General features: G+C 41.1%; 4 protein-coding genes across 5 annotated transcripts in view; 2 read left to right on the top strand and 2 right to left on the bottom strand.

The window, feature by feature from the left end:
- Nucleotides 1-40: 40 nt before the first annotated feature.
- Nucleotides 41-1,499, top strand: LOC133026455 (calaxin-like). The gene is made up of 6 exons (XM_061093349.1): nucleotides 41-116; nucleotides 278-436; nucleotides 754-858; nucleotides 932-1,083; nucleotides 1,249-1,353; nucleotides 1,449-1,499. The coding sequence occupies exons 1-6, from the start codon at nucleotides 41-43 to the stop codon at nucleotides 1,497-1,499; spliced, it is 648 nt and encodes a 215-aa protein (XP_060949332.1).
- Nucleotides 1,500-1,525: 26 nt separating this feature from the next.
- rbm48 (RNA binding motif protein 48) lies at nucleotides 1,526-3,874 on the bottom strand. Its single transcript, XM_061093104.1, has 5 exons — nucleotides 3,746-3,874; nucleotides 2,809-2,999; nucleotides 2,562-2,707; nucleotides 1,785-2,335; nucleotides 1,526-1,686 (listed from the first exon to the last, which is right to left on the bottom strand). Exons 1-5 carry the CDS (start codon nucleotides 3,872-3,874, stop codon nucleotides 1,624-1,626), a joined length of 1,080 nt encoding a protein of 359 aa, XP_060949087.1. The 3' UTR covers nucleotides 1,526-1,623.
- A 179-nt stretch (nucleotides 3,875-4,053) lies between these two features.
- pex1 (peroxisomal biogenesis factor 1) lies at nucleotides 4,054-14,546 on the top strand. The gene is made up of 24 exons (XM_061092682.1): nucleotides 4,054-4,239; nucleotides 5,311-5,457; nucleotides 5,619-5,702; nucleotides 5,823-5,937; nucleotides 6,063-6,754; nucleotides 6,872-6,991; nucleotides 7,132-7,252; nucleotides 7,454-7,560; nucleotides 7,688-7,767; nucleotides 7,853-7,985; nucleotides 8,112-8,208; nucleotides 8,301-8,471; nucleotides 8,599-8,753; nucleotides 8,841-9,027; nucleotides 9,137-9,303; nucleotides 10,327-10,461; nucleotides 10,551-10,615; nucleotides 10,797-10,939; nucleotides 11,393-11,496; nucleotides 11,623-11,799; nucleotides 12,219-12,461; nucleotides 13,235-13,429; nucleotides 13,707-13,837; nucleotides 14,260-14,546. Exons 1-24 carry the CDS (start codon nucleotides 4,132-4,134, stop codon nucleotides 14,342-14,344), a joined length of 3,762 nt encoding a protein of 1,253 aa, XP_060948665.1. The 5' UTR covers nucleotides 4,054-4,131; the 3' UTR covers nucleotides 14,345-14,546.
- Nucleotides 14,547-23,471: 8,925 nt separating this feature from the next.
- elmo1 (engulfment and cell motility 1 (ced-12 homolog, C. elegans)) overlaps nucleotides 23,472-25,741 on the bottom strand; it is a 102,471-nt gene continuing 100,201 nt past the window's right edge. For both annotated transcript variants that reach the window (XM_061092668.1, XM_061092667.1), the window contains exon 22: nucleotides 23,472-25,001. In XM_061092668.1, the coding sequence (XP_060948651.1) occupies nucleotides 24,801-25,001 (201 nt within the window). In that variant the 3' untranslated portion in view covers nucleotides 23,472-24,800. The remainder of the gene's footprint in view (nucleotides 25,002-25,741) is intronic.

The raw sequence follows: 25,741 nt of genomic DNA, 5'->3' as shown, positions 1-25,741 counted from the left end.
ACTCTGGATCTGACGTGTCCTGACCTTTCAGACCCTGAACATGTCACAGATGACTGCTATGAAGAGAAAGTCGCTCCACACTCTGGCAGAAACTCTGTCAAAACAAGTGCAGCACTGTGAGTACAAACATCTGTCCAATTAACCAACTAACTAGGCTAAGCTAAGCTACATTTTCCGTTACACGCTGCTACTGCGATTGTTTTAAATGAGCCCGAGATCTAAAGCTAATGCTATCGATGGCAAGTGAATAGTGATGCAACTATTGTTTTGGTCCCAGTCAGTAAGACAGAGGTGGAGGGTCTGATCGGACTGTACCATGAGCTGCTGGGGGAGTCAGCTGCTCAGGGCAGAGCAGTCACAGGTCTGGACAGAAGCAGGTTCAGGACTTTACTGTACAACATGTTTGGGATGACTGACGACATGATCATGGACGGAGGTATTCTGTGTAATACTATATATCTTTATTTGGGCATGTGCTTGTGCCAAATTAATACCTCATACCTGACCTTCCTTGAAATAACAAGATTTTTATAATTCATGTTTTAGTTCTGAGACATATTTTATCTTAAGTGTATTCTTAAAACTTCTTAATCAAAGTTTTTTCAAATGATTGACAACGGATCTTATTTCAGCTGACCAGTCCTATTACTGTAACCTCTGCTTTTGATATTTCCTTTGATTGTTTGAAGACTTTTGCATTTTCAAGTTGTCTGCTTTCATCCTAATAAAAGTCTCATCATATCTGTCGTGAAGTTTTCAGGACATTTGACAAAGACAACGACAGCTTCGTGAATGAGAAAGAGTGGGTCGAAGGTCTTTGCATTTTCCTCAGAGGGACCTTGGATGAAAAAATTAAATGTAAGCTGTCAGACCCACATATAAAAATCCGTGTCAAGTTATTATCCAGGTAATAACTCTTCTCTTTATGCAGACTGCTTCAATGTGTACGACTTGAACAGTGACAGCTACATATCAAGGGAGGAAATGTTTCAAATGCTGAAGGACAGCCTCATCAGGCAGCCCTCAGAGGAGGACCCAGACGAGGGAGTCAAGGAACTGGTGGAGATGACACTTAAGAAGATGGTGAGGGGATATACGGTTACAGCTCTGACCCTAAACATCATGTTATATTGGTGTAATGTGTTAAGTTATTTCTGCAGACCACAACAACTCCAACCTCAAAACAAGCTTGAACTATTTTATAGGACCACAAGTCGTTTTATTTGATTTATTTTTTCCTATTGGCAGGACTATGACCACGATGGGCGGTTGTCATTTGACGACTTTAAGAAGGCAGTGAAGGAAGAAAACCTGCTACTTGAAGCTTTTGGAACCTGCCTCCCTGACGCCACAGTAAGAAGGAATAAAAGGATGATGAGAAATATATTTACGTACATTTTTTAAGTGAGAAGTTCTTAATATTATAATCTGTTTCTCTTCCTTTCCAGAATATCGAGAAATTTGAGCAGCAAGTATTTCAGAAACAAGTGAAACCATGAAGAAATCATACAATGTTGGATTTTCAGATGTACATTTTTTAATAAAAAACTATATCGCTGTTTGTATTGACATGAAATTTGTTTAAATAAAAAACAGTTGCCACAAGGAACCGAGCTGGTGCAATCAAATCCGACGACGTGGTTTCATCTTTTTCTTCACTGGTTTGACGTCAGGAACTGATTCCACCTGAGAAAGATGAAAGGGATTTTAACTGATCTGAATTAGGAAATCTAGACTATGTTGAAGAAATAATGTCGTTTGGATCAGTTCAGATTATAGGTTACCTGTTTCATTGTGGTTCTGATGAGGCTGACTGTTGTGTTCAACGATTCGTCCTCCATGTCCAGTTTAGGTGGTTCAGGAAGCTTTGGCCCAATCAAAGGCTCATTTTCCCCAGAAACATCAGTCTGTGTTTGGCTTGGAGCCTCTTGTATTTTGCGTTTCCTGTCCTCCAGGTGTGTGGTCCTCGGGACAAATCTGGCTGCAGGAGCCGGTTTTGGAGTCAGTCTGTGTTCTGTGTCTCTTTCTCTGTCTGAAGAGGTTTGACTGAAACTTAAAGCCTGCGCCGGCTGCTGTCTTGTGTCGATTATGGCATTATGTAATGTCCCCATTTTATCTTCTGTTTGTCCTTTCCAATTTAGATTTTTATGTCCATAATAATGACTTTCCTGAGGAGGTAATGGCAGTAAGTGAAAGCCTGAATGATGGCTGAACTTTATATTCTCTCCTGTATTATCATTTTTGGGCCTTCGATCGGGTCTGGGGATGATCTTCTCTGATGTGGTGGATGTTGTGGGCTCCTCCTTTTCTGCCTCCTTCTGTTCCTTTTCTCTCACTTTAAATGAGAGGGGAAAAAAGACAATGATAATATTGAGGTTTCAATTAAAACTGGTAATAACATTTGAAATGCACCAGTGTATTGAAAGATAAGTTTAAATTCTAAAAAAGCAGATAAGCACATAGATGAGATCTACATACTTCTGTATTTATTTTTCTAAAACATCTTGTATTAATTTTTTTTATTATTATTTAGTAAGTCCATAATTGATTTTGAACTTTACCTATATTCTGAACAGCCCTTGTTATATATCTCTTTCGGTCCTGCAGTTTAAACCTGGTGTCCTCTACACTCTCATATTCTGGGACGTAGCAAACATGGAGCAAACCACCATAGAAACTCTTCTCATCCATGTGTCGTTTGGCTGCTCTGAAAAATAAAAAAAGGTTATTGGAACAAAAAGAAATTGCAGTTCTATTCCACTTAGCCAGTACAGTATAATGATAACAGGGTTGAGTCGGATCGTGAACCTGGCACTGGTGAGTTTCTGGAACTTGACCAGGTAGACCTCGGTGAACTCCTCAGCAGGGTACTCGTCCAGGGGCCTGTACTCCTCCACAGCTCCGTACAGGGCACATCGCTGGATCAGCTCCGGCATCACTCCGATGGCGGGGACTCCTTGGACCATCAGGTATCGGGACTCTAAATTGATGGTGTACACCTGATGATGATACACAAGACAAGTTATCAAAGGATGCCAGGTCATCAAAACACCCCTTGGCTGAGGTCTCTCTGTTTGCCCAGTAATGCGGGGGGATAAAGACGTTTTATTCTTTGAGCAACTGCTTTTATAATTTGGGAAATTTCACATCCACAACAAGAGATGGACAGACGTTCAACAATCAAGGGCTGCATCAATATGGCACCAAGGGGAAAAAAAGAAGGCAATTAAAAATGAGGTTGTTTGGAAAAGACTTATGAGCTGATGCTAAATGATTCAGGAAGTTTGACATTTTAATCCACTTTCTTAATTTTAATTTACTTATTTTTTTAGTTCCTTTCTCATTCTCTTTCTGATTTCAATTCAACGTTTGGAAATGTAAGTCAAGTTTGAGAAGATTTTACTGTAGAATTTTTGAGAAAATTAAAGGGTGCTTTATCACTATGGCACTCAAATCATGCAGATTTGATATTATTAAAAAAAAACGATCCTCGAGAGGTGATGAGCAGATATTTCCCCTCACTCTTCTTCATGCTGACCTGCAGACAGTGGGGGGGTGGTCACCATGAACGATAGTGAGGTTAAATATCTGTGTCACATCTCAAGTATTTAAACAAATAGATATATTAAATCTGATCTTTAAATTTAATCTTGGTTTTATCAAAACGACAGAGCACATAACCAGCGTGTAGCTCGGGGGTCTCTGATCTTCACACCCAGTGTTTTCCTTGCTGACGTTGTCTCACCTTCACCGCTTTGTCGTTTCTTCCCTCTCGGTACTTTGGTCTAGAAATACAAACTTTTCTCTGTTCGTGATGTTTATAAACCGCCGGAGTATCCCAACAGGTCGAGCTGCTTCCTGATGATGCCGCCATGTTTCTAAGAAACACAATTCCGTTCGGCACACTTCAAAATAAGAGCGCCTTCTCGATCACCAACCCCTTGCCTTTGATGCGTACCGGCGTGAAATGTCTTATTTTGAAAAGGATCTAGCTCAGTATCTTCTCCTTTAGTCTGACAGGGCAGACTGGCAGAGTCAGAGACATCGATCAAGCATGAACTTGTTGCACTTGTGACGTTAGCAGTGGAACCTGTCCTGCTGTCCGACAGCTGCTCAGGCGCTGCAGACATCATGTTCAGTAACCAGGGCATTCAACCGGTGACTGTGGTCTTTAACAACACAAAGAACTGCTTCCTTCACCTCCCAGCGAGGCTGATATCCCACCTGTCCCTGAGAGAGGTAGGTTAGCTCACAGCTAGCTGCACAGCTCCCAGTATCCTCCAGGAAGTATCAGTGGAAGTTGAGCCTTGGTTAAACAAACACTGTTCACGTAAACAATGTGTCAGCGACAGTAGTGTGACTGTGTGCGTGGTGTGCGTTTCCTTTGTTTTTAAACGTACTTAAATTCGCTGTCAATTACTTTCTAACAATCTAGTGAGAGTCATCTCTCACTGTCTGCGTTTCATTATTATTATTATATATTTATACCGCATTAAATTCGTTATATTGAAACGTTTCAGGCCATTATATTGACCCTGCGACCTCAGACTATACGTTAATTATAAACATCAAAGATTAAAGACAAACAAGTTTATATTAAAAAGGAATTAAGGGAAAATTGAATGTCACATTATGAGTTTGTTATCATCATTATACTATGTAATATCACATTTTATTATAATACTCATTGGTGCTATACTATTTGCAGTGTGGCTTCATAATTCATGTATACATTTATACTAACATATCAGTTAGATAAATGCAAATGCAAACATCTGGGGACAGATTAGAGTTGTGTTCTATTAGCCAGTGATTTCACTCATGTACATGTTTGGGGGCAATAGAAAAGCGATCGACTTATCAAAGATGCCAGTTGTGTGGTTGTAGTATTTTCACTATTGGTTTCCATTTTGACACAAATGTTTTTGGAGTAGTTCTCCTGCAGCCTCACTTGGTGGTGACAAAGCTCTGCACCAGACACAGGGCAGCAGGAGACCTGGTGGATGCCAATGCATTCTTGCAAATGATCGCATTGTCTTGTGTTCTGTTCTGTTCTGGTCTTCAGCATCTTCTTAAAACTATAATGAATCCTATCTTTCAGTTTACCGTTGTCTGATGTACTTTCAAAGAGCATTCATGAAGTAGCTCCCATGATATTTGTACAAACTGCCTATTTCTCTGTTTGCCTATTTGGCAATTACATGGGGAATCCTCCTGTCATATAGTTTAGGACATCATTGCACAGTAATAAAACCTGCATAGCTTTGTCATTGATTGTATTTTAGACATTGTACTTTGTCTTTGTTTCAGAACCAAGCTTTGGAGTTGTCCTGGGACCATGGGTCACCACTCTACCTCAGTTGGACACTAAACAGAACCCCCTCCAGCTATGACAGCCATGAAGTGGAGCTGTGTCGCCAACTAGGAGAAAAGTTGGGCCTGAAAGATGGAGAGCAGGTATTTCTCTGAAAAGAGGAATTTGTTCTGCACTATGCCCCCTTAAATAAATAGTTATTTCGTTATTTCTACACATCCCGACTGTCTTTACTTTAAAGTAATTGTCAATTGGTGACTATGGACTTTGTGTTTATATTATCCGGTTGTGCGGTTTCTCTCAGGGCTTCCTGAAACCATGTCACCAGGTCTCATCGGTGCATCAAGTATTTGTGGAGCCTCTGTCATCTGATGACTGGGAGATCCTGGTGGGTTAAAATTGCGATTTACAATAATGTGGAACCTTATGTTTTTATACAGGGTTGGGACCCTAAATCACTCTAAGGAGCACTTATGTAGCATTGCTTTTCTCTGTCTTACACCTCCAGGAGCTTCACAGTTCTGCACTGGAGCAGCAGCTGTTAGATCAGATCAGAGTGGTGTTCCAAGATGCTGTCTTCCCTGTGTGGGTGGACAGCCACACAGCCATCTACATCCGAATAGGTCAGAGTTAAAACAGCAATAATCTTTTGTCTATTTATTTTCTTTGATTTATCCAAAATTTGGAAATTCATTATCAATGGACAGCATTCATTAACACAATTTGATTTGCCTCTTAATTTCTGCAGCATCATTTTCGCCTTCTGTGCCCTATGGTCGCCTGGAGCAGTTCACAGAACTAGTCGTGTCTCCGAAGAGCCGTGCTGGAGTAAGTGACCTCAGAGGTTCTCCTGTGAGGAGCAGTGTGGAATCAAATCTTCAAATAGAGAACACGGATCTCTATTCACCCTCCTCCGGACAGTCTTTAGAAAATAATGCTCTTGTCCCTCAAAGCCACCAGTGGGGTGGCATAGCTGACCTGAGGAGCCTCCTGCGCTATATGATAAAGGGAACTTGTGACCCGATTAAAGAGCCACCACCTGTCCCTTGCATCCCTGCTATCTTTACTGACTCTATCTACAGAGTATGTGGTGCACCTCCTGACTCCCTTTGCACCATAAGCCACGCTGCAACCAGTGTTATTCATTTATTTCCATCGAGGCACCGACCAAATGCTGGATTCATCGGAGGTCAGTCTCTAGTGACATACGGTCTGCTCTCCAAAGTTCCTGCCCCTAAAGAAACAAGGGCCAGAGTCAAGCAGGCAATGGAGAAAAAGAAGAACACACAAGTTACCAAAGTTGATGCCTCTATGGAGGGGGGTGAGGACATGAAAGAAGAAGAGGTCATGGTGGTCAGGGTGGTGTACCATTGTGATGAGAAACTATACGGCAAACAAAGCAGTCTCAGAAAGGGAGAGATCCATAGTGGAAGAGTATGGGTAAGTTTTAACAGCGTAACTGCTGCTTCCATTCAAGCACCACTTATCAATGGCCCTTCTTACTTTGAAGTGGCTGCTGCCTTGTAAATTTTCATTACTTTTATGTTTTTTTTTCAGATCCCACAGCCCCTGGCCGTCAGGCTGAATATCAACCCACATTCAGTGGTTCGAATTAAGCCTGTAAAATCAAGTATCAAAGTTGCCTCCGCTATTCGTCTCCAGCCTCTGACACCACTGGTGAGTGCTGGAGTATTCATCTGCAGCTACATTTGGCTGTGAAATATCAAGCAAGCACATATTTTATTTGTTCAAAGCTGCATAAAATTGAATCGTCCTCCTTCCCTATGTTTTGATGATCTCTGACATTTACCCCTCAGCCCGAGGAGGACGACGAGGCGATCCAGACAGCTTTCCTCGGTTGGCTGCACACTCAGAGTCACGAACCTTTAGCCTGTCTGACTGCACGGTCTGGCACCATCCTCCTACATGGAACTGATGGTGACTCATTTCTACTCTTCCTGTAAAAGCTTTTCAGATATGCATTTACTAATTCCATAGACAAATCTGCACAATGTTTGTAATTATCTTCCCAAAATATTAAATATCAATCAGGCTAAAATCATAATGCACAGTTCAAAACGACAGTAAATTCAACTGCAATAATTTGTCACTGTTCTCCCCCTTGTTTCTCATTTATAGCAAAGTTAGAGTTCGCTTTAACTGTACTGAAACCAGAAGCAGCAAGTGATCCTGCTGACCAGCTGTTTTTCCTGGCACACACTCTCATTCAGAAGGAACACATACAGGTATTAACATGCACATGTTGTGTTCAGCACATCAATAGTCCAATGCAATGCAAGTTTTTCTTTGCATAATGCCTCGTACATAATGATAAAACAAAGTCTGGTGTTGTTCACTGTGGATCACATTCAGGTACACCGAGAGTCAGGGACCATGCCAGCTGTGAAAGCTGAAACACCAAACCCGGCCCTTCCCTCCCTCAGTGTCCTCGGGTAAGTCTGCAGCTATTTCTGAGCCTGTGTAGGATTTAAACAAGGACCTTCTCCAGGATTAGTTTCTCTTTACATCTTTCTCCAGTGGGATTGATGAGCTTAGTACGACTGGATTTGAGTTCATCTCCTGCTGCCTCCTGGGTAGTCCCCTTTCACGAGAGCTTGGTACCGCTGGTCAGGGTCTCCAAGGAGGAGCTCTACTCATCACTGGTGCTAAGGTATTGCTTTACATAACAATAATGAGAATATTTAAATACTGTTGCTGACAACACAACATTGTATTGTATTTAAGGTTTATAGGGAATTTAAAGAACTATATATCGTTATTTTGGCTCTCCTTACAGGGAAGTGGGAAGAGCACTCTTTCCCAAGCCCTCTGCAGAAAAGCTAGAGAAGATTTAGATGCCCATGTGGAGGTGGTGGACTGCAGAAAGCTACAAGGTCAATACTCTATGTAAACACTTGATAATCAGTTTGTTCCAAAAACATTATTTAAGAGAAGCCATCGTGAATTGACAAATTTCTGTTTTTAGGCAAAAGGGCAGAAAGTGTGAGACAGATGCTGCAGGACATTTTTGAGCAGGCAGAGTGGAAGCAGCCTTCAGTTGTTCTTCTTGATGACCTGGATCAAGTAACAGGGGCACCAACCTCACCAGAACACGAGCACGGCCCCGAGGCGCTGCTGCAACAGCACATCGCTCAGAGTAAGCTATACATCTTTCATTTGTATGTGTGTCTGGGGGATTTCTTGTCATACTGTATGATCAAAGACGGTATTGATAAATATTCCTGGCCTTGATATGAATTCTTCTTGTCTCTGTGCGGCTGTAGGTCTGAAGGATGTGGTGGATGAGGTGGTGGTTTACTCCAGCCTGGTGTGTCTGATCATCACCAGCCAGAGTGAGCACTCTCTCCACCCCTCGCTGACCGAAGTGCACGGGTCCCACTTCATCCAGAGATTTGTAAACATCCAGCCACCAGACCAGGTTATTACACACACGTACGCACTCACAGACATAGACTGATAAATGTTAAAAGGTCAGAAAGAAGAATTTGTGTGTTGTTGTTTTCAGGCACAGAGAGCAGAGATCCTGCGGCGTCTCATCCTCAACAGGTCTGGTCTGTCCGAGGAGACCTTACAGATTCTTGACCTGGGGGCTGTTGCCAAGGAGACGGAGGGCTACGCACCTCAAGATTTGGCACTGCTGTTAGAGCGAGCTGTCCATGCTAACACAGCACAAAGAGGACAAAGTGATCAGGGTAAGACACTAAAATCAATATATAATAAAGTCTTGTGTAGTCGTTTTTAAGCAAAAGCTAGTTTCTTGTGCCACTTTCACATTATTTGTTGTTGCTCTGCATTTCTCAGGTGTGTTTCTATCGTGGAGTGACTTGGCACAGGCTCTTAAAGGGTTCACGCCTCCCTCGCTGTGGGGGGCAGACCTCCACATCCCAAGTGGAACTGGGCTGGAGAGGGTGGGGGGGCTGAGAGAGGTGCGGCAACAGCTCATGGACACAATACTGCTCCCCGCCAAGGTCAGTATCGGAGCAGCCGATCAAATCAGGCAGTCGAATGAATGGAAGCTTCACTTTATCAAACAGGATAAATAGACTTAATGAAATGAAATTGCAAAAGTTAATGTGATGACAATTTATTGTTCATTGAGCACCATAAATGTTACTGATTGTTTTAGATAAACAATTAAAAGTCTCAACATTAATGAGAGTAGCAGCAGATAGGATGGAAATAAACACATTCATTTCAATTAACTGATGCTAATTTGTTTAAGTGATTTATTTATGTCATTATCTTATTCAGATTACGTTTAATTTCAATTTATCAGTTTTATTTCTGCCTTTCTTTAACACAACAATAATTGTTTCAACAAACGTTCTTTTAACTTGTATGATAGAAAATATGAAAATGATTCATGTGTTTCTCTCAAACATATAAGGCAGAATTTAGTCTTTATTAATGGATTCCGAAAAAATAGAAGGATCATTTATTACATAGTTTCTATCTAATTATCCACCTTCCACATGAGCCACTGTAGTAAGCCCAGTTGGGATTTCTAGGAGTCTATTTGATCTATTTTAATATTTGATGCCGCCGCTCATCATGTTCTTTGTGAGTGTGAAATTAATTTATTTCTCTGTTTCAGGTTTGAAAGAGAGAAATAAATTAATTTCACAGTGGCTTCAAGTTAGTGATGAAAATGTCACGGTGTTGTTCACAGCACCCTGGGAAACAAATCCTGTTTAACCCTGATGCAAAGTATTATTTGGACCCGAGCACTGACTTTTGTTTTTAATTATTATAGTTTCTGAGTAAACCATAGCCATTATTTTTAATGTTTTATTATTTTAGGCGAGAAACTGCAATTTTTATTTATAAAGCACCTGTCTTACATAGAGGTAGTTTCAAGATGTTACTTTTACATTTCAGTAGATGTTCAGATGGCTTCATAGCAGCTCAACAGAAAACAATATCAAAGTAAAAATGTCAACATCATTGATTAATTGTACAATAAATTACTGTGTGTCTTTGATGTGTTACAGTATCCCATCCTCTTCTCCAATCTTCCTATCCGCCATTGCTCAGGAATATTGTTGTACGGAGCTCCTGGTACAGGGAAAACCCTGCTGGCCAGGGCTGTGGCCAAAGACAGTGGTATGAACTTCATCAGCATCAAGGTTAGCCGGACTTCAGCTCAGACAGAAGACTGTGTTTTTTCTGTTGCAACACATATCTTCAGTAACACAGGATATTCATGTCACTGCAGGGACCTGAACTTCTGAGTAAGTACATCGGAGCCAGTGAGCAGGGAGTCCGGGATGTTTTCCAGAGGTTAGTGACTGTGACGCTCCTCCCAACACCACACTGACCCTCTATTATAAATCCCATTGCCAGTTATAATGAGCGACATCAAATATTTATAGTAATCATAAGCCCTGGAAACAACCCATTCATAAAATTGGAATAATTTACTTCCCATCTTCCTAACTGCTGCTGATTCTCTCTGTTCCAGGGCACAAGCAGCCAAGCCGTGCATCCTGTTCTTCGATGAGTTTGACTCTTTAGCCCCCAGGAGGGGCCACGACAGCACCGGGGTAACTGACCGTGTGGTGAACCAGCTTCTCACCCAGCTGGATGGGGTGGAGGGACTGCAGGGTCAGTCATAGAGCAACTTACATGTTCTGCATAATGACATCCAATTTAGCAGTTTTCAGAATATACTGATGTATTCTGTTCTGCTGGAATGTTTTTTAAGAAATAACCGAAACGTTTATGTGAAAAGCTGTGATGCAATAATAACTTTTTGTCCTTTTACGAGGGTTGTGTGCTGCACTATTTCTTGTTTGGATGCGATTATAGCCCAAAAAGTTTTCACGGATTTCCAGGCAACCTCATATCGACTAAAACACTCAATGGAAGAAGTTACATAAGCCTCAATTATAGCAGTATGACATTAAGTGTAAATTAGTGATCTTTAGAAGGATTGCCTTTGGACAGAGCCAGGGTGGCTGTTTCCCTCTTCTTAACGCACAGATATGAGAGTGGTAAAGAAATGGAACTACTCCTTCAAATCAAATAAATGGAATTCTTTGATGTTTGTTTTTGTAGGTGTGTATGTGCTTGCAGCCTCCAGCCGCCCAGATCTGATCGACCCAGCCGTGCTGAGACCTGGACGACTGGACAAGTCCCTCTACTGCCCCCCTCCTGACCTGGTCTGTGGCATTAGAATGATGACTAGCAATACCGCTGCACCATTAAACACAGTTCATGGGCAGATCATCCAGCAATTACTAAGCCAGTTATTGACTAACTCATCTCCTCTTGTGTTGTATCTCCAGGAGTCTCGTGTGGAGATCCTCAGGGCTCTGAGTAGTGGTGTTCCCCTGGCTGCTGATGTGGACCTGGAGCAGCTGGCAGCCCTGACAGAGCAGTTCACAGGGGCAGACCTGAAGGCCCTGCTCTACAACGCACAGCTGGAGGCCATCCACAACAGCCTGGGCACCAGCACACCGAATGTAATTTTCATTATGCCGCCACTGAAGAGTTTATAGTGTTCGGTTGCCCTGGGCCACAGTAAAACAGGAAGGCAGGAAACTGTTGGCTAGTCCACTTTCAAATTGTTTATGATTCAGTTGAAGCAGCCCAGCAGGTTTTTGTCCCTCGAGGCTAATTAAACAAGGAGTTTGGTATGCAACTCAGCGCACGTCAGTTGCTCTACTTATCACTCCATTATTAGTTTAGAGTATAAGTCAAATAACTCCCAACTGTGGAGCCATGGGTGTGATTACATTACTTAAACAACAAAGGCTGTCAGTATCTTGAACTGCAGAAACACAGTGAAGTTCTGTCTCTCATTCATATGTGTTTGGAGACTACAAAAGCTTGTGTACTAGTCTATCTAAACTCAAACCCTCTTTGTCTGTGTGACAATCAGGAGCTGACCTGCGGCTCAGACAGTGACATGAGTCTGTCCTCCATGATCTTCCCAAACAACATCAGCGGCTCAGATGATTCGGTCGGGGAGGGAGACCCAACCACGGGTTTGGACCAGTCCATGGTTCTGCTGGAGCCCCATGAGCTCCAAGTAGAAAACGAACACCATCGCAGAAACATCTGGAGACTCTACTTTGGAAGCTCTGACGAGTCCGAGTGGGGGAATTCACCGATTTCAGGACTGGTGAGCAGTGCTGTCAAAATAAATACAGCAGTACATTAAATAGTAGAAACGGACAAAACATCCATTCTCACTTAACAAAAAGTAAACTATGCATTAAATGGCCCTACAAGACAATAATGCCATATCATAGACTGTTATTTGAGTTTCCCCATTAAAGCTTTCCTCCTGAGATAAAGATGAGAAGGTCATGATCAGTCCATGTCTGTTTATTATATAGTATTAAGAACTAGAAATGCTAGTCTGACTCTTAATAGTGTAAAGAAAAAACAGCATGTAACTTATTCTACACTCAACTACACTGGAGATGGTTATGTTAAGATATTACAACTGTTCATGTTGTCAGATCTAAGAAGAGCTCAATAAAGAGGTGAAATCAAAAATCATTATTCAGGAGTTGCCAAAGCATTTGTGAGATTTCTAACATCCTTCTTCATAGATTTGGTCTGTAAATACTCAGTGACCCCTCTCATCCAGATAATGCACTTCATTCGTCTTGAGGAAAAAGTTTAGACCACGAGTATCTGCTCGTTTTAGCTCATATCCTGAAGGGGCCTTAACACAGCATCATCAGGTCAACCCTCATCAGGTCAACCCTCGAACTTTAATGAACAGCCACACTTGTGGGTTGGCACTAATGTGTTTTTAAACGCTTACTCTGATTCTTAATTTATTTGGTCAGATAACTTTCAATGTTTACACTGTTGTGTATTTGTATTGTATCATTATCTTGCTGGGATCACACCTCTCCCACTCTCTCCTGCCTCTCTTGACAGAACTCCCAGTGCGTCTCTGGCTCCAGCTCCATGACCCCGGACTGTATCGGGGCATCAGCTCGTAACCCCAGCAGCTCTCTTCCTCCTGCCTACATGTCCTCCCTCCAGAGGGGATACGAGGACCTGAGCCCGGAGCAGTCGGAACGCCTACAACAAGAAGTCAACAGCATCAAGAACAACTACAGGAAGGCCAATGTAAGTGACGAACAGGACAGGAAGGAATGTTAAATCCTCCTAATTCCTTTACGGTTCCACTCAATACTACAGTCTTTAATACCAAGTTTCATTTTATTATCCAGTTTCAAAAACCTCTATTTCATTTGACATTTATTTAATTTTATTGCTAGTTTATACGATAGTTCTATACTCCTCTATTTATGGCTAGTGTCCAACCAAGAGTTGTTAAACTGCTTATTTATGCTGCTGTTTGCATGATTACTGTTGATTGTTGCATTTGTGTGTGTCTGTGAAGGAGGAGTGTCCCCGGGTCCCTTCAGCCTCCACCCAGCCGGGCCTGTTGCTGTGTCTGGCTCACATGACCTCCGCCCTGGCTGCGACCAGACCGTCTCTCAGCAAGACCGACTGGAACAGATACACAAAACTGTGAGTATCACGACACCAGAGACAGTCATAGTGATGTTGACAGATGATGAAACCATAGTAACCGAGACAGTTTTTATCTCTACACAAAGTAAAGAAGTCATTTTACAGTTGGCCATTTATTTTGGACAAAAAATGTATGTACTTTCAAAACTGTAGCCAAGTCAGATCAAGATGAATATTAATCAGTAATACTATTCTTGCCACTATATTCAGCATGTTTTATGAAGTCAAATGACTCTGCTGCTGACTCATCTCCTGTGTCAAATGAATGAATAGATAACTGTTTAATGATGAAAGAAAACAAAACAAACACGTCAGGTCATTCCTTCAGTTGAAGTTAGTTGATAGTGTTTTATGATTATTTTGGATTTTAATTTATCAAAACAACATTTTAATAAATTATTATTTCTTTCTTTTTGAAGGTATGAAAGCTTCGGCGGTTCAGGAGACGGAAAATCTCTTCCCTCCGTCACATTTAAACCTGGACAACGTGTAACTTTAGCTTGATCAAACAAATTCATTTGACTCGCGTAATTCCTTATTCATTTTTTAATTAAAGTGGAGTTGAGCAGTTTCAGGGCTTTAAAGACAATGTAAATTAAAACAATTAATGTATGTATGTTTTTCTACTGGAATGAGACATTTAATTGTAGTTGAATGTAATTACTGTACATATGTATGATGGCATTATTAAATACAGAGTTTTTGACACTGCAGATTTTGCTGTTATTCTTGTTTAAAGTAATTGTGAACTGTTATCATTATTTTCTGTTTACTGTGTCGCCCTCTGGTGGTTATAATATCTTTTTAACACTTGTTTACTCAATAGTTCTGGTTTCAACTTGTTCGTGAGTTTAAGTAATGATTTTATGTCACACAAATATTTTCTAATCAAGATTAGAATTGTATCATGTGGATAATTAAAGGCACAGGTTACAGATGGGTTGAGTTACGATAGGAATTATATAATGTCACCAAACTTCAGTAACTAATGAGAATGATTTATATGTAACTTATCTCTCGTCTAGGTGTAACATTACAGGAGAGTCAGGGGAAAAGCAGTAGCAGCAAAGCCGTAACAAACTGCTTACATCCCCAGATATCAGTTCCCTAAATATGATTATTTTCATCAAAACCCATTACTCATTCTCTGGAAAATTGTTGAAAATGTCCAAAAAAAACCAATCACAATCACCTATCTCAGAATGTTAAAGAAATGCTGAAAAATACCTGGATTTGCACCTTTGACCAGATTTGTTTTGTGCTAAATCCATTCAGTTGTTTCTTACAAACAAACAAATGCGCAGAGAAAACATCATCTCCGCAGACATCATCCTTGGCGGAGGTTTTAATAATAACTAATAGGCAAATATCCAAAGTAAAGATATTACGAACACAGAGTAACGAGAAGGTCTTCATCTATTTAATCAGCTTCACAGTGACATTAAGGATGATGTGCATGAAGTATTGAGATAAAGTGCAGTCATGGTGATGGTAAAGAAAGAAATTAATTATAATCTTCCTGTATTAAAACCCCTGGGGTTATTAGCGATTGTGCTAAATGCAGTAACTGGACAGATACTTTCTCCTTCACACGCGGTGATTTAAAGTTGAATTTAGTAAGCGAGGCACAAACCGCTGTCTGTAATAGTCACAGTCGCTGGGCACATGAGTTGTGGTTACGGCACAGGAGGCTGAATAACAATTAGCAGCACTTGTCAGCAGTGTGAGGTCCAGGAATTAGCACATTAATACGTCTGAAAGTGTTTTTTTATTCTGTGAAGCTTTTACTTTCCCTTTCTTTAAACATTTGGAGCTGAAACTTTTTGCAGGCTCTGTCACTTCTTCTCTGAAGGCTACCAGGGCACGCACAACATCTGAGAGTCTTGCCTGAGATTGCAACAGTCGTCTTCATCCCATTCCCTTCCGTGGCAGTGTGTCGTCTTGAAAATATTTCCCTATTTGAAGCACTATGCCAGCTGTCATCCTACACACAATGGCAGCGGCAGGTTCTGCAGATGGTAAATATAGACAGAGCTGCATTTGGCTCGCCTTTAAGTCCTGTGTCAATCCCACACAGTGCAGCTTGGAAGAAAAACGTTCCAAGGGGAGACTTTTTCTCTCCTCTCTCACTTTCTCCTGCAGACCTGTGCAGGATGAGAAAAGGTAATGAGGAGGAGAAGAGAAATGAAAGACAATCAAAACCTGACAGAAGAAGAACCCATTAGAAATTTGTGCAGATCTGAATCAAAATCTGAAGCTAGTGAAATAAGGTGTGGTTTGAAAAGGGGACTGCTGGGCCTTGGAGGTATCTGTCTACTGGCCTTATTCATTCAGTGTCTCCTTGCATGGGGCCGGCTGTGAGGGAAATCCAACAGATTCTGGTTGTGCATCAGACGTCCCCTGTGGTCTTCAGTGCATCGTTATCCATTGTTCGTTTCCCCCCATGTCTTCTCTGTCACAGCCCGACACTCAAACATGGTGACAATCTAAAAAAGAACCAAACCTCCAGGTCCTGAGGTAAATACTCAGCTCATTTGTTGTCACATCAAAAGTGTCTCTTCTTCTTCTTCTTCTTCTTCTTCTTCTTCTTCTTCTTCATCACGCTCCCCTCACGCCTCAGTGGTGCTCCAGCCCTTCAAAGCCACACTGAGTGATCCCAGTTTACAGCAAAGCACCCGTCCATTTCACAACATCAAGAGGCGCCAACCTTCACCAGACTGAGATCCCGGGCGACGCAGCGCAGAACAAGAGACTTTGCACATGAAGTGTTTACTTGCTGTGAGGGTTTTTCACCGGAATAGAACAAAAGATTATGATATGTGTGTGTTCAAGTGGGAACACAAGGAAAGATGAGGGTGTTTATGGGATGTAAAGAGAACATCAAAAACAGGAAACGTCGAGGTAGGGTTTGAATAAAAGGTACATGTTAAAGAAACAAGTGAGAGGCAGAGATGACGGGTGACCGCGGGACAGTTTTTGCTCTGTTAGGTTTTGTTTCTTCTTGACAGATGTGCTTCCTGACACGCAGGGATACAACAAAAGGTGCAACAAAAAAAGTAAAGCAGCTTAGAAATCCTGACACCGTTATTCTTTATTCTAACTAGTTCTGGATGAGGAATTTTACAGGTTTGCAGAGTTTTACCGCAATGAACTTTTTTGACATCAGATTCAAACTTTGATGAGGAGAGAATTTGTATTATTTATTGTGCCAAGGGACTTTGGTCTCCAAGTTCAACATTTAAGAAAATAGACATTTATCTGCAAAACCAGTGAGAAGGCTGAAAGCTCCAGAAAACTAAAAGACTAAAACAATTCTGGGCCTCAGAATATTTGAATTTTTCAGTCATACAGAATGAATGCACCTCGAGAGATGACTCCTTCTACAGCCTATTAGAAATGCCTTTGTACTGCTACACCTGTGTAATGCCTGTAAACTCTGTCTGCGAACACCTCTTCAATTATCACCACACAACCTCCAGTGAAGATAAGACTTTCAGATTGAGATTAATCGATGTTACAGGGCAGTCAAAGCTTTTTGCAACTGTGACAATATTAGTTTTATTCACAACAGCTGCAAGGCTCTATGCTGGTCAGTTGATTGACTGCTTTGCTCCAGACTGAAGTCTTTCTAGATTAATTACAGTTTCAGACTCCCCAGATGATGAATCCTACTGAATTTGGTGACCCTCTGACTTTCCATCTAGCATCCATGAAGTTTGTTTGGTTTTAGAGAATCAATCCACTGTCATGAAATTATTTTCTTTACTATCCATGATGCCCAGAGAGTGAACCCTCAACCTTTTTTAGATTTGTGACAATTTTGACATATTTGGTCAAATGAAATTACAACTCAATGATTACTGGACTGGAATTAAACAATGCCGTTAACGTTCGCTCTACAGCGCCATCATGAGTTGAAATGTTGCTTTGTTTAACTCTTTAAGTGTTACTGAGCCTCATATCATCAGCCTAGAGCTGCTGGTATAGGACTGTGCACTGTTGGTTTAACAAATATATTCATCGAATTACCAATTGAAATGTGGGAGAATAAATCCCATTAATATCCTCTACACCAGCTCCTACATCAAAATTACATGAGATATTAAATTTACATTTGCACGGTGGATACAAAAAAAGTGAATCTCACACCTACTGAATATTGAAAGAGCTGTTTCGAGCATATTCTGTATTTGATCTGGATTGAAAAAGATTCAAATATTTACATGTCTGTGGTCTATTTAGATTTAAACAGTTACTTATCAATAGTGCGGACGTGTCCATCACACTGATGCACTCTGCACCAGCCGGTCTGTTTCACGCTGCCTGAAGATTTCTGCCCTCAGGTCAGGTGAATAATATATGGGTCCGTTCCTCCAGTCATCAATAAAATCAGTGTAGCACAGCTCGTCTCTGCGCCCGCTGATGCATCCACATTGGACAAATGTCTCCAGTAATGAGGGACCAGCAGAGAACAAGCTGAGAAAACACGTCAATATAAATGATTAGCAGGAAAAACTTAGAGCTGCTCTCACACATAGTTTGTTTTGGTCTCTGCCTGTTGAGCAGATAGTCTGGCACCATTGGATTTGTGATTTACGTGACTAAGACGACAGTTTGTCAATAACGGCCTTTGGGAACAGCTGAACTATAGCAGAACATTTGACAATAACAGATGAGGCAAGTGCAAGGCCAGTCTCTTTGTTTGTGAGGGTTTCACCCTTTGTCTTGTCCTACTTTAAAGACATTTTGGACAAAAGTGGAAGATCTTTCAAGAGGCCCTGAACCTCTTCAACTCAGGTCTGACGCTACTAAAGAAGAAGCAAAAAAACCCCACTCAAGATCTAGTCCAGCTTTGAGTTGGTTAAAGGATATTTTGATTATGCTCACATCACAGTGGTGAAAAATGTCCTGAGTAGCCCACAGACCTCACTCTCAGTGTGTTTGACTACTGGGCAGAGGGCTGACGAGTTTCTGCGCCTTTCCAACTTGTCTGAGAAGCTTTTTTGGAAAAGTTTGAGCCCATATAAACACTTCTATAGACTTAATTGGATTTGATGAGTGTCCTGCTGGACGAGAAGAAGAGCTGCACCCTGCTGGCTGCAGCCCTCAGGCTGCTGTCACACACTCCCTCAGCATGAAGTCTCCGATAACACACACGCACATGAACGCACATGCACAAACATTGCACACACGCACACACTAATACCAACATATACACAGTCCGTCCTTCTTATTTCCTAAATTCTTTTAACTCTTCATGATTAGTTTATTTAGTCTGTTTAGACACTGTATGATTTAATATCTTAGCATTGCCGTTGCCGAAAAGTTGACCGTTTTCGTGCCGCTTTTTAACGGCAGAACAGTTGTCCGTTTTCGTGCCGCTTTTTAACGGCAGAAAAGTTGTCAGTTTTCGTGCCGCTTTTTAACGGCAGAAAAGTTGTCCGTTTTCGTGCCGCTTTTTAACGGCAAAAAAGTTGTCAGTTTTCGTGCCGCTTTTTAACGGCAGAAAAGTTGTCAGTTTTCGTGCCGCTTTTTAGCGGCAGGAAAGTTGTCAGTTTTCGTGCCGCTTTTTAACGGCAGAACAGTTGTCTGTTTTCGTGCCGCTTTTTAACGGCAGAAAAGTTGTCCGTTTTCGTGCCGCTTTTTAACGGCAGAAAAGTTGTCCGTTTTCGTGCCGCTTTTTAACGGCAGAAAAGTTGTCTGTTTTCGTGCCGCTTTTTAACGGCAGAAAAGTTGTCCGTTTTCGTGCCTATTTTTAACAGCCGAAAAGTTCACCGTTTTCGTGCCGCTTTTTAACGGCAGAAAAGTTGTCCGTTTTCGTGCCGCTTTTTAACGGCAGAAAAGTTGTCAGTTTTCGTGCCGCTTTTTAACGGCAGAAAAGTTGTCCGTTTTCGTGCCGCTTTTTAACGGCAGAAAAGTTGACCGTTTTCGTGCCGCTTTTTAACGGCAGAAAAGTTGTCAGTTTTCGTGCCGCTTTTTAACGGCAGAAAAGTTGTCAGTTTTCGTGCCGCTTTTTAACGGCAGAACAGTTGTCTGTTTTCGTGCCGCTTTTTAACGGCAGAAAAGTTGTCAGTTTTCGTGCCGCTTTTTAACGGCAGAAAAGTTGTCAGTTTTCGTGCCGCTTTTTAACGGCAGAACAGTTGTCCGTTTTCGTGCCGCTTTTTAACGGCAGAAAAGTTGTCCGTTTTCGTGCCGCTTTTTAACGGCAGAAAAGTTGTCCGTTTTCGTGCCGCTTTTTAACGGCCGAAAAGTTGTCCGTTTTCGTGCCGCTTTTTAACGGCAGAAAAGTTGTCCGTTTTCGTGCCCCTTTTTAACAGCCGAAAAGTTGTCCGTTTTCGTGCCGCTTTTTAACGGCCGAAAAGTTGTCCGTTTTCGTGTCGCTTTTTAACGGCCGAAAAGTTATCCGTTTTGGTGCCGCTTTTTAACGGCAGAAAAGTTGACCGTTTTCGTGCCGCTTTTTAACGGCAGAACAGTTGTCCGTTTTCATGCCGCTTTTTAACGGCAGAAAAGTTATAGGTTTGTATGCATATTACAGAGGCAATGGGAAGATGTGGGTTAAGAAAAATAAACGCTGCCACCACCCAGCCGCAGGAGGACATCAGACAGGAGGGCCAAGGGAAGAGGAAGAGGTGCAAGATCTTCCCAGCTGCCAAAGACCGAAAAGCCAGCAGCTGGGGTTCCAAGTGCACCAGCCCTGTATGCAAGGAGCACATACATGTAATAGCCATTTGTGAGCCATGTATGCACTGAGATGGAAATTTGCACTGTACCCATATGAGTTTATTTAATCAGTTTTCTTTTCTTTTATTCATTAATAGCATTAATTACAGTTCAACATCAGTTTTATTGGTTTTATTGTGTATGTTATCTGTAAGTTAGACAAAGTGACAAATAAACATTTAAACTATTAAATGTGTAATTCTTTGGTCCAAATCATTGCTAAAATAATATTTTTGAACAAAATCATTATTACAGTATGTCTTTTTTTTTTTTATCACACTTGCATACCTGGGTCATTTTAGACCCATGTGTAAACTTGATGTAAAAATACAAAAAATATTTTAGTTCATAAATTGAGACAGATAAAATTAAAATAATGATTTGTGGTAATCAAAAACAAGATATTTAATGAACACTTTGAATATTAAATGATGAAATAAATTGATTTCCAAAAATATATCAAAGAAACACTCAGCCGTGCATGAAAGAACATTATAGGTCAATACGGGTCATTTTTGACCCATGTTTTGCCTTAGAAGGGGTTTGCATAGCTTGTGTATGAAAGGGTTAAACAAACCCCTGCTCCCCTTGTCCCTCTCCATTGTTTTCTCTCTTTCTAACAAGAGGCTAATAGAGTCTCATCAAGCCCATCGGCTCCAGTGAATAACTCACTCCACAGGCTGGCTCTTCTCGGCCCATAACCCACCACAGCTTCTCCTCCCAGGAGGGGAACCATTTAAATGTGACTGTTCAACTATCTGCAAGCTGCGTGGGAGCGAGACACGCGGCTAACTAAATAAAAGAAGGGAAGTTTCCTTGTTTTGTCCATGAGAGTGTGAGACAGATGCTGTTCGGCACTGACTTACATTTCTAATGAGCACATGGGGGCATCCTCACTATACATTAGTGAGAGAACAATTCTTCCCTAGAAGACGGGGCCCAGTGGAGGTCCTGGGCCTGGTGGCAGATAGAGCTGTCAAGCAGGAAATGGTGTCACACACGGTGGAGTGTGGGGAACTGCTACGACCTGTATGTGGTGCAATAAATATCCTGTGACACAGTCAGGCATGTAATGGGAAAACTCAGGAAGCAAATCCAGGGAAACACACACACAAGAAAACTGAGATAAACTCTGCAGCTGGAAAACAAAGGCAGATACTTGTTCACTCTGGGTCATAAATCTCGATAGTTTGCAGTGTTTTTTCTGCATTAATATTTAAAGATGATGTAGAAACTGATTTGAGACCAAATTAAGTCTGTTGAGATTATTCTGCTCTAATAGTAGGATGACATTTGAGCTTGAAGCTAAAATACTTAAAATTTTTTCTCTCAGAGATTTAGGAGACTGTAAGCGTACACCAGGGTATCTTTATGGAGATGACAGGTCTAAAAGGTGATTTAGCAGAGGCGGACGGGGATTTTTTAACACATGCACTTGTTTTTTCTGGCCAGATTTTTCTGTTGTTTGGCTGCAGGAGTGGCTCACAGGACACCTGCAGCCTGCACGAGCTGGACAGATGGAGAGGAAGCAGGAGTTTCTGCAGGAGGAAGTGGTGGGATCAGGAACTGTACCCGCCCGCCCATCCGACCATGAGGTGTGTGTGATGTGGAGCACATCATTTCAACATGCGCCATAAGATTGTGTGTGTTCCTCCTCAGTCTGAGTCACTGAAAGAACACGTGCTGCTGACATTTAAAATCAAAAACGTAAAAGAGCCAGTTTCCTTACGTTTGTTTTAATATTTAATTTTTCTTGTGCTTTTCACTGAAATTTTAAATTCAATGAGTTTAATCTATGTTCTGTTCAAGTTTAGAGTACAATCATCTCAGCCTTACTTTTAGGTTTTGTGTGGTATTAATGCAATTTTTTGTGGTTAATTCTGTAGTATTCTGTATTTTTCCCTCCGTCAATATAAGTTAAGATAAGACATGTTAAGATAGGATGAAACGTTATTGATCCTCCATATAGGAAATTTATAATTGACACAGCAGAGCAAGGAAGTAGCATTGAAGGGGAAAATGTATTAAGAATAAAAAATTTTGAATAAATATGAACAAATATTATGACCATAAATAATAAAAGTAGAAATAATAATATATACAAGGGCTGTTTTTTAAAATGGGAGGATTACACAAAAATGATATTTTTCCACAAAACTTAGTGGAACAATGGGACATGGGCCAGAAAGGATTTTTTATTCTCAATTCCCTTAACATTGCGAGATAAGGGGTCCAGGTTTCCTGCGAAATGAAGCATGAAATCCAGCACATTTAGGGAACTGATGAATGTGCAATGTGGTGCAGCTTGATTGAATTTGAGGGGACTGTTGGGCCTTGGCGGAGGTATGTGCACCACTGAGTGCCTTTCTTGTTAGATTTAATTTAATGTTGGAGGCACCTCAAGGCTTTTTTCTAGCCTAGTTTTGGTCTCGGGCAACACCTTGGAGCTGAATGTGCACATCTCAGAATTCATGTTGGAAAGACATTGTACTTTATATTTGTTGTTTGTGAATAGTGTGTTAGCACATGGACATGATAAGAAACTATAGTTTAGAGGAGACATAATTGACTGTAGGTGTGAATGTGAGAGGGAAAGATTGTTGTCTCAAAAGGAAAAGTGGTGTAGATGATGGATGGGTGTATAGTTTATTATGATTACATGATGGATGATTAAAGTGTTTCCAAAGTCACATGTTTAAATGGACCATCTGTGCACACAAGTCTACTGGAGTGATGACTCAACACAAATTAAAACTTTTCTGTGTAAGTTGTTGACACGTTATGGGCTTTCGCAATTTTAAAAACAAATCAAATCAAAAACAAAGATTCACCTTTCACTTCCATGTCAAGAACACTCGATCCTGTAGGTGCACGTGCTTCATGAATGATGACAGGAAATGGAAAAAAGTGCTTACAGTTCTTAAATCTTTAATGTAAACAGCAGTTTTGAGGGGCTCTGAAAAAATCCTAAAGAAAAAAAACAAACATCTGAAAGTATTAAATAGGAAGGGGGAAAATATATAACTCATACTAGAAATAAAAACCATGATCTGTTTTTTAAATTAAAAAATACATAGACTTTCAATTTAGTGGCCATACAGTCCCGAACACACACATGAAAAAAACTTCCCTTGACCGAATACAAACATCCTCAACTTGGCAGTTTCACAATTTTAAAAATCACAAAATTATGACCATCTTACAAATGATGAACAAAAATAAGCTCAAATATTGCTTAGGAATGTTGTGTACAGCAGTTGTTACAACGAGAGAGACTCAAATGAGGGATAGACAAGTGTGTGTTTGTGTGTGTGTCTCACAATGGAAGTGATTTTATGGTCGTTTCTGGCAAAGCCACTGTGTAGGTGTGTATAATATATGCAATAAGCAGCGGTGGGATAATAACATCACTTTAGGATATTCAAGAAAAGAGGCTTTTCATTTAATGTGGTGCAGTGCCTGGATTTTGAGGAGCAACTTATCCTAACAGTCTTCAGTATATGTGTAGCAGGACAGAGCGGATATAAGAGACGATTTCTCCGAAGTGTTCGTCTTAAAATGTACTTCATCCTTCCGTTCAGCCTCGTGGAAAAACATGTAGCTGCCACAAATACTTTAAGTGGGAGCGTGACGGGAAAATACTGATGGGAAACTGACGACAAAACACAAAACTCCCCCGTGTCCCTCCCTGCTCCTGAACCACACGGCCTCCATCCCTCCCCACACAAAAGCCCTGAGGAAAATTAATAAAATAATCATAAACATGGAGGACAAGGAAGCTGAATCAAAAGAGAAACTTCTAAGCATTTGTCTACAAGTTCTTCAAGCAAGACGACAGCGGGCAGCTCAGCCGAGGAGGAGGAGAAGAAGTGAAACGTTCAGAAATGTCAGACACGGGACGAGGAGAGCAGAGGAAGAAGATGCAGGACGACCAATGTCAGGCCAAACCAAATACTTCCTGGTTTCTCATCTCCACGGCAACCCGATGACTCCTCATTGGCCCCGGGTCCCTCCAGTGCACTATCCATATGCACCATTATCTCTGTTATAGAGGTCAAGCGAGAAGCAAGAGGAAAATAGTTCAATAAATCCTATTTCTTTCAATCACAGTTCTTTTCTTTTTTTTTTACATCATATGGTTTTATTCATTTTTGTTCCAGTTTATAAGAAAAGGGGGATTGGTCCAGTGGGTACAGTAGGTGCTGGGTGGGTCTGGGTAGGGTCTCGTACTGGTGGTGGTCTAGTTACAGTCATATACAAAGTCATAGTTGCTAGGTTCTTTGGGAATCGGGGGCGGGGCCTCTGGAATCTGGATGTTCTCTAGATCCAAGAGGCGGAGCTTCATCTCCATGGAGAGCAGGGTGTCCATGTCAGATTTGGTGTAATCGCTGGTCATCTCCTTCCCGAGGAGGGCGTTGAGACCGTCTGTCCACACGCAGTACTGCAGACACATAGTCACACAATTCTTAACACACATCAGCACCGACAGAAACAAACTAAATTCTTCTGAAACTCATCAAACTATAATTAAACATGAAATGTTCCCAAACCTGCTTCAGAGAAAAGCAGGCAAAAAAGGAACCAAAGCAGCGAGGGAGAAAAGACTTTGTTCACTGTGACTCAGGAGAAATAGAGCAGGGACACCTTCTTCTCTCATGTCCTGATTACAAACTTCTATTCTATTTCAAAAATATCAACAACAAAAAAAGTACAAGGTGCATCCTCCTCCGTCCTTAACCCTTGAATAGAGTGAGGAAAAAAATACAAAAAAGGACCCTTTTAACAGGGAAGAATCATAGAAACTGCATATATATAATAGAGTTGCAAATGAGGGATGAGTCTCCCAGAACAGCAGGAGTGCTCCATGAAGGCGATGAAAAAGAAGACTGCTCTCAAGTTAAGTTGACGATGATAATGCAATATTCATTACGATAGAATACATTTACATATCTTTCAAAGTAAATGCATTCTACTCATTTGTGAGACCTCAACGATGCACATAGTGTGTTTCACTGTGTGCAACATCGAATGTAAACCCGACAGTAAGTCTTGCGTGAGTTCAAGTCTCAATTACACATCTCTGGTTGTCAGTATAATGGATTTTGTACATTTAGCTTTATCTAATCTTAATTTAGTGCTTTCTTTTTGGATCATATTTATACTTTGATTATATATGCTTGT

The sequence above is a fragment of the Limanda limanda genome, chromosome 19 (genome assembly GCF_963576545.1).
Source record: "Limanda limanda chromosome 19, fLimLim1.1, whole genome shotgun sequence".
Taxonomy (NCBI): domain Eukaryota; kingdom Metazoa; phylum Chordata; class Actinopteri; order Pleuronectiformes; family Pleuronectidae; genus Limanda; species Limanda limanda.
The sequence above is the reverse complement of the archived record's forward strand: the minus strand, read 5'-3'. Positions and strand labels throughout refer to the sequence as shown.

Coding starts and splice junctions, on each gene's coding strand:
- LOC133026455 (XM_061093349.1), top strand. CDS start 41: ATGTCACAGATGACTGCTATGAAGAGAAAGTCGCTCCACACTCTGGCA. Junction 437..753: donor CGACATGATCATGGACGGAG/GTATTCTGTGTA, acceptor TCTGTCGTGAAG/TTTTCAGGACATTTGACAAA. Junction 1,084..1,248: donor AGATGACACTTAAGAAGATG/GTGAGGGGATAT, acceptor TCCTATTGGCAG/GACTATGACCACGATGGGCG.
- rbm48 (XM_061093104.1), bottom strand. CDS start 3,874: ATGGCGGCATCATCAGGAAGCAGCTCGACCTGTTGGGATACTCCGGCG. Junction 2,708..2,808: donor CAGAAACTCACCAGTGCCAG/GTTCACGATCCG, acceptor TTTATTTTTCAG/AGCAGCCAAACGACACATGG. Junction 1,687..1,784: donor TCAGAACCACAATGAAACAG/GTAACCTATAAT, acceptor CATCTTTCTCAG/GTGGAATCAGTTCCTGACGT.
- pex1 (XM_061092682.1), top strand. CDS start 4,132: ATGTTCAGTAACCAGGGCATTCAACCGGTGACTGTGGTCTTTAACAAC. Junction 5,458..5,618: donor GCCTGAAAGATGGAGAGCAG/GTATTTCTCTGA, acceptor GGTTTCTCTCAG/GGCTTCCTGAAACCATGTCA. Junction 7,768..7,852: donor CCCTCCCTCAGTGTCCTCGG/GTAAGTCTGCAG, acceptor ATCTTTCTCCAG/TGGGATTGATGAGCTTAGTA.